This window comes from Cynoglossus semilaevis, unplaced genomic scaffold, assembly GCF_000523025.1.
Source record: "Cynoglossus semilaevis isolate Cse_v1.0 unplaced genomic scaffold, Cse_v1.0 scaffold2451, whole genome shotgun sequence".
NCBI classification, from domain to species: domain Eukaryota; kingdom Metazoa; phylum Chordata; class Actinopteri; order Pleuronectiformes; family Cynoglossidae; genus Cynoglossus; species Cynoglossus semilaevis.
Genome location: NW_007585144.1, coordinates 58,298 through 65,654, shown reverse-complemented (window position 1 = coordinate 65,654; position 7,357 = coordinate 58,298). Strand labels below are relative to the sequence as shown.

The window sequence follows — 7,357 nt, the reverse complement described above, 5'->3', positions numbered from 1 at the left end:
GCAGACGTACAACACCACAGTATACAGTACAGTCTGATTCAATCGGTTCCAGTGTGGACAGTACAGTTCTAGGAGGAACTTCATTGGTGTTAGAGGTACAGCTGTCAATCACACTGATGCCCCGCCCCCTCTCCCTCCCCACAGCCTGGGGTCCTGACCTGACGTCGTCCCAGGCCTGGAACACTCCCAGCAGAGCCACGTGGTCCGAGAACCGACCGCCGGCAAAGTTCCTGTGGACGAAGCTGAGGCGTTTGCCTTCACTGATGAACGGCTCTGGGAAACAGGAAGCTGCCGAGATCGTGCACATGGCGTCGCCCACACTGAAGGACGGGAGGCACAGAGAGACGTGGGTGAGGCCACACAGGCAGGACGAGGACGAGGAGGAGGAGCAGAGAGAAGAAGACCCACCTGAAGATGCAGCCCATGATCATCATCTTTCCCAAACGAGGCTCGATGGGCAGACGGGCCAGGATCCGACCCAGAGGAGTCAGCTCGTCGTTGGAGTCCAGAGCATCCAACTCTGACGGAGACAGGGACGAAGGAGGAGGAAGAGGAGGAAACAGGAGTTTTTGACCAGGAGCCAAATCAGACCCACAACATCAGAGTGTGTGTGTGTGTGTGTGTGTGAACCTCTCAGCGTGTGCTCAGCCTCGATCACAGCGTCCAGTGGCGGCGGCTCGATGGCCTTGGACAGGAAGTGTCCGATGGCTCCCAGTCGCAGCAGTTTGATGCTCAGAGCCACTTCATGCAGCGGCGTCCTGAAGATCTCTGGGGTCATGTGGGTCTCCAGCCTACGGACACACACACACACACACCTGTGACCTCTGATCACTGAGGCGGGGTCAGGGGGGTCAGTGGGGTCAGCGGGGTCCTACTTCTCAAAGCGGGCCTGGCTGCACAGGTGGAAGCAGAACCCGGGTCGGACCCTCCCAGCTCGACCCTTCCTCTGCTCCAGGTTGGTCTTGGACGCCCACACGGTGGCGTAGTTGGTCATGTTGTTGTGGGAGGTGAAGAGAGCCTACGGCTGTCTGAGGAGGAGGAGGAGCAGCGCACGCACGCACACACACGCACACACACAGAATATTAACATAGGAGACACACACACACACTCTCTCTGTCTCTCTCTCTCTGTCTCTCTCTCTTCTTACTTGCAGGAGTCGATGACGTAGACCACGTCGTTGATGGTTATACTGGTCTCTGCGATGTTCGTGGACAGAATGACCTGAAACGACAGACGGATCCAAATAATCTGTCAAAGGTGGGATTATGATGTGGTCCACTCTACAATAATCTGATGTGGTCCACTCTACGATAATCTGATCTGATATGGTCCACTCTACGATAATCTGATGTGGTCCACTCTACGATAATCTGATGTGGTCCACTCTGTTATTATTGGGTCAAATCCCAGTCAGATGATCAAATGAATGAATGGCGTTAACTTTACTGGTTTGACTGGTTGTCAGAAAGGTTAAAGTTCAGGTTCAGGTTTAGGTTTAGGTTTAGGTTCAGGTTCAGGTTCAGGTTCAGGTTCAGGTTGTGTCTCTGGACCTTGGTGACGTTGTCAGGTACTGGTTCGAACACCCTCCTCTGCTCCTCCCTGGGGATCTGAGAATGCAGCGGCAGAATCCTGTAGCGATAACTTCCTGTGGAGGTAAAGGTCCAGAAGCGGCCGTGGATTAGAGTCAGGGCTGGTGAAGACGGAGGCTCTGGTGGACTGTGGGCAGTGAGTGTTTGTACCAAAGTGTGGGTTGGTCTCCAGGTGTCTCTGCATGGAGTAGATGAGGTTCCAGCCCGGCAGGAAGACCAGCACAGCTCCATTCACCTGCAGCGTCTCGATGTACTTGAGAAGAGCCTCCACCAGCTCGAAGGACGTCTCCTTCTCACTGATCTGAGCCAAGGTCCTCTTGGTCTCAGGGGTGTAGTCCGGTCCACAGACCAGGTTACAGTTGATCTGCAATAAAACCAAGAAAAGTCAAGTGGTGACAGAGAGACGGTGGAAGAAGAAAAGCTTCTCTTACGTCGTCTTCTCCTGCGTCCTCGTCCTTGTCTTTCTTCTTCTTGTCCATGGGTGGAGGGACAAAGTTGGTCATCTGGATGCAATCTTCCAGGAAGTACTCTGAAACACAGCCAATCGTCAACTCCTGGAACCAGCGCCCCAACACTGAGACGCAGAGACACTCTGTCCTCACTGCTACCTTGAACGGGGAAGGTCCGTCCAAAGACCTCGATGACGGGACAGTTGAAGAAGTATTCTCTGAACATGCTGGTGTCGATGGTGGCCGACATGAGGACGATGCGGACGTCGGGGAAGGCCTGGACCACGTCTCTGAGGACAACCATCAGGAAGTCTGTCTGCAGAGACACAGACAAACGCAGGACAGGTGAGGAGACAGAATCTCTGACCTCTGACCTCCAGGTGTCCAGAAAAAAAAAAGGACTCACGTTAATGTCTCTCTCGTGAATTTCATCAACGATCACATGACTGATGCCTCGGATTCCTGCTTCGAGTTTCCTCAGCAGAACTCCTGCAACACAAATTCACCGTCCATCAGGTACACAGTGAGCTGGACCACAGAACCACCGACCCACGGAACCACTGACCCACAGAACCACTGACCCACAGAACCACTGACCCACAGAACCACTGACCCACAGAACCACTGACCCACAGATCCACCGACCCACAGAACCACCGACCCACGGAACCTCCGACCCATAGTACCACGGAACCATCGACCCACGGAACAGAACCACTGACCCACAGAACCACCGACCCACGGAACCTCCGACCCATAGTACTGGTCCTCCCCACCAGGTTTGGACAAAGGATGTATGACCATATATGGAGAACTTCCTCCAACACGTGACCACAGTCTGACAGGAAGTCAGTCGTCTCTAACAGCTGACGGAGGTTGACTCTTGATTTCTTCAAATCATATAAATATTTCTACCACACCAAGCACACACACCGACCCAACAACCCCTCCCCCCTGCACCCCTCCCGTGCCCCCACCCCTTCCTTTTACCTACCCACGGTGCAGAACAGGATGCTGGCGTGGGGCCGTGGGAGGACGGACTCGAAGCGAACGCTGTAGCCGCAGCTCTTCCCCAGATCCTCTCCTCGCTCGTAGGCCACTCGCTCGGCCACAGACACGGCGCTGATCCGTCGGGGCTGAGGAGGTGACGGGGGTGGGGAGGGGGAGTGAGGGGCGTGGTCAGAGGCTGACGGGACTGAAGGTGTTAGTGGTGCAGCTGCTCCACGCTCACCTGTGTGACCACGACGTTGCAGTCGGCAGCGCGCGCTCCTTTGACGTAGCGGTCCAGGATGTACTGTGGGACCTGGGTGGTCTTGCCGCAGCCTGTGGCCCCCCTGATGATGACCACAGGGTTGTTGTCGATGGCGCTCATGATTTCCTGCTCAAAGCGTTTGACCGGCAGCTGGTCCCGCTCCATCAGGACCTGAACCACAAACACCGAGGGTCAACCGTGTGGTCGGGGTGTGGCGCTGGCAGCGGGTGTCTCCGACCACAGACGGGTTGATTCCAGCTCACAGACACACTGACCTTTTGCAGGTTCTCGTCGTGGTTCAGCTGGAACGTCAGCTCCTCCTCCAGGTCACGGCTGATCTGCTCCGCTGTGCACTAGGAACAACATTTGTGTGGTGAGTCAGTGGAAACATATAACTGTGACATCATCACCTACGTCCACCAAGTACACCAAAACTCATCATGCAGTACATACAGCCTACAGCAGGGGGCAGGAACCTGGTCAGCAGAGAGAGCCACGTGTTCTGAAATGTATTTCTGACAATATTTATTCTGACTCTGAATACAAGTGGAAAAATGAGTTTATAAACCAGAGTAGAATCAGTCTCTGAAGTATTTCAAAAGTTATTAAAGTTGAATTGAAAAGATGAATAACCTTGTTAAACTGAAGCGGTCCAACACATGCAATAAGGACTCTCTGTTCGTCACTACCAACACAGGTCAGGAGGGGGCAGTATAACCAAACCTCAGAAAAAATGCATCAACAATGATGGAACCTCCGGAGCGCAACCCTTAAAAGTACCAGCAGGGGGAGCTGCTGTTAGTGCAGAAAGTCCAGCAAAAAAAAACCAATAAAAACTCACGTAGGCCAACGGCCCCTCGTCAATGTTGCTGCTGATCCAGGGATTCCAGTTGACCTGAGGTGGTGACCAGGGAACCACTCCAGCCACCGGGTGGCACTGTGATGGTTCAAATGTGGCCATCCTCCCCTGGACCAGAGACACTGGGGTGCTGGGGTCTGTGGGCTGCACAGACAGAGCATGTGTACACCGTAAACACACACACACACACACACACACACACACACGGTGTATATACTGTGGGGCTGTTGCCACCCACCTGCAGGGGGAGCTGGACTCCCAGTTCCTGGACAACAGTGGCCAACTGCTGCTGAAGCTCTGGGGACACGATGACATCATAGGGCTCCAGCTGGACATGGAGAGACAGTGTCCATCAGTCAAAGTCAAACAACACATCAGGAAATGCTTTTGGACACCCCCCCCCTCCCCCCACCGGTCCGCTGGTCCACCGTCCGACCCACCGTTTCTCCTTCCTTCTTCTTGGTGACTCCAGAGTAGGGTTCGATGACGCCCAGGTGATACAGCTGTCGGACCAGAGACAGAGCCACCGACTGTGCCGCCAGCTTCTTGTTGGAGCCGTGTTCTCGAGCCGTGATCCCTGCAGAACACAGGCAGCACAAACAGGACGCTTCAGTGGAGATCAGAGGGACCGGAGGAACCGGGGCAGAACTTAAGAACTTACTTCTGCCCAGCTGCTTCACAAACAGCTGCATCTCTGCTATGAAGCTCCTGCAGAAAAGAACAAAGCTTCACTTCCTCTGAGCTTTTCAGAGTAAAAGTCACAAGTGAACGAGCCTCACCTCCTGTCCCCTCAGACGGCCGTATGTTTCTCTGCCAGACTTCACATTTGGACTGTAAATGAGCCGGCCTCTCGGACAGCTCCCCCCTGTGGTGAACAGTGACAGCAGAGGTCACGCCCAGACTCCACTGAGCCACAGCTGCACCATGGGACAACTTTAGAGCATCTAAACCCTGTCCCATGTTTGTCTCCAGTGATGCTGTGAGCTCTGCTGTCACTGCCGTCCACCACATGACCGGGCTGCCCCCTGGGCTGAACCCTGGGCTGAGGTCAGCTCAGGTCAGGTCCACCTGTTACTGCAGTGTACTACAGTGACACTGCAGTACAGCGTATTACAGTGTACTACAGTGTCACTGCAGTACAGTGTACTACAGTGACACTGCAGTACAGTGTATTACAGTGTACTACAGTAACACTGCAGTACAGCGTATTACAGTGTACTACAGTGTCACTGCAGTACAGTGTACTACAGTGACACTGCAGTACACCGTATTACAGTGTACTACAGTGACACTGCAGTACACCGTATTACAGTGTACTACAGTGACACTGCAGTACAGTGTATTACAGTGTACTACAGTAACACTGCAGTACAGCGTATTACAGTGTACTACAGTAACACTGCAGTACAGCGTATTACAGTGTACAGGGATACAGCTGGTGGGCGGGGCCTGTGATGGCCAGATGTGGGCGTGGTTTAACAGAGATCTCTGTGGTGTAGCCAACACACTCTAGAGGTCTCAGGGTTTTCAGCAGTCTGGCAGAAAAACACACATCGACCCCCACCCCCCACCACCCCTCCCACCCCTCCCTCCCACACATACACAAAAGCTCTTTTCTTTGTGTTTGTGTGTGTGTGTGTGAGAGAGACTAAAGTTCTGAGGATCCAGACCTGTTGTGGTCCGGCCCAACTTGGCTGTACTTATACTCAGCACTGATTTTCTCCTTCTGGAAGAACTGGTTCAGTCTGGACTTGGCGTTATCCAGGGTCCAGTTCCCGTGGAGGTTGGCGTTGAGGTCCACTTCCTCCGACTCCAGAGTCTAGAGAGTCAAACAGAGAGGCTTCAGAACCGGGCCCAGACAGAGGAGGCCCAGACAGAGGAGAGTTTGGAGAGAAGACCCACCGCCTGCGCCTCCTGCTCATCCCTCCTGGAGTAGTACTCCTTCAGGTTGGCTCCTCTGCTCCACTCTGCACCTCCTCCTCTGCTCCTCCCAGGAGCCGCTCCTCCAGAATAACCCAGTCCTGTCACTCCTGGGATGGGTCCACTGCTGCCCTCCTCCTCTACCAGAAGGAATCGAACATCTGATGTTTTTTAAGCGTTAAAGTGTATTTGTGAAGAAGATACTTGAAGCACAGTATTTGTAGTACACGTGGTTCTGAAACCCTCACTGATTGGTCAACTTCAGTCATCACATGTTTGTTGACTCCGTGGTTGTTGTTTTTTTTACTGCTGCTAAATATCTGTGACATTGTTGACTACACCCGCTAACATTTACCATCGGCAGCTTTGATGACCAGGTGGGGGGGCAGGGGGCCACTGGAGGGCAGGTTTCCAATGCTGTCGTTTTCTCCCCCGTCAGGACGATCAACGACAGGAAGTGGAACCTGGAAACATCAGATTATTACTGGGCTGTCTCCCTGTCTTGACTGCTGCTCACCACAGCAGTGTGTGGTTAGGGTTAGAACCTGAAACCTTTCGGACCCAAGTCCTCTTCCTTAACCGCTAAGCCACCACTGCCTGAACGTTTGAACACGATGTTGTGGTGGACCTAAATGTTCAAATGTGCCTCAAACTCTCCCACAGAACCACATCTTTTTCTGGGGGTGTACAGCAGCACTGACCCCCAAAGATGGAACTTCTGCAGCATTGATTTCCCCAATCCGGACCAGGTAGTTGACAAAGTCGCGGGCCGCGTTGCTCTGGGCGTCCTTCTTGTTGGTCGAGTTTCCCATCCCAGTGTAGCCGAATCCTTCCACTCTGACCTGGACACACACACGGAGGAGCGCGTGTTTGGAGATAAGCGTGAAGATATTTTGTGTGTCAACCGACCAAACTCACCTCACACGTGAACTTCTGTCTGTTTTTGTTTCCTGCTGTTCTGATGTCATAGTCAGGAGTCACTTTCTTCTTCCCACACCAGGCGTACAGGAAGTTCTTAATGTCAGCCATGATGGACTGGGCTTCACTGTGGACCAGTGACCGGTGAGTCGGTGGATCACAGCAGTCGGCGTCTGTACTGTGATAATACACAATAACCACCGAGGGATTTCCTTTCTTCCTCAATAAACTCGTTTTAATTCCACTCTTCTCTTACAGCACTTCAATTGTTAATACAAATTTGATCAGATAAGTTAAAGTGACTACATTAGGAGAATATTATGGGTTTTTACACAAACATATATTATGTGCTACCGCTCTAGCATTAGC

At 52.9% G+C, this 7,357-nt stretch overlaps 1 protein-coding gene across 1 annotated transcript in view; it reads right to left on the bottom strand.

Annotated features, from left to right (window-relative positions):
• dhx9 (DEAH (Asp-Glu-Ala-His) box helicase 9) overlaps positions 1 to 7,357 on the bottom strand; it is a 10,196-nt gene that overhangs the window by 2,591 nt on the left and 248 nt on the right. Inside the window, 22 exon segments of the mRNA XM_025053867.1 lie at positions 159 to 320; positions 409 to 520; positions 631 to 791; positions 876 to 1,028; positions 1,149 to 1,222; positions 1,552 to 1,646; positions 1,741 to 1,954; positions 2,022 to 2,119; positions 2,199 to 2,355; positions 2,446 to 2,528; positions 3,034 to 3,175; positions 3,271 to 3,462; positions 3,567 to 3,644; positions 4,133 to 4,294; positions 4,389 to 4,478; positions 4,591 to 4,727; positions 4,812 to 4,858; positions 5,821 to 5,969; positions 6,053 to 6,210; positions 6,426 to 6,534; positions 6,772 to 6,912; positions 6,989 to 7,166. Coding sequence (XP_024909635.1) covers positions 159 to 320; positions 409 to 520; positions 631 to 791; positions 876 to 1,028; positions 1,149 to 1,222; positions 1,552 to 1,646; positions 1,741 to 1,954; positions 2,022 to 2,119; positions 2,199 to 2,355; positions 2,446 to 2,528; positions 3,034 to 3,175; positions 3,271 to 3,462; positions 3,567 to 3,644; positions 4,133 to 4,294; positions 4,389 to 4,478; positions 4,591 to 4,727; positions 4,812 to 4,858; positions 5,821 to 5,969; positions 6,053 to 6,210; positions 6,426 to 6,534; positions 6,772 to 6,912; positions 6,989 to 7,099 — 2,825 coding nt within the window. The 5' untranslated portion in view covers positions 7,100 to 7,166.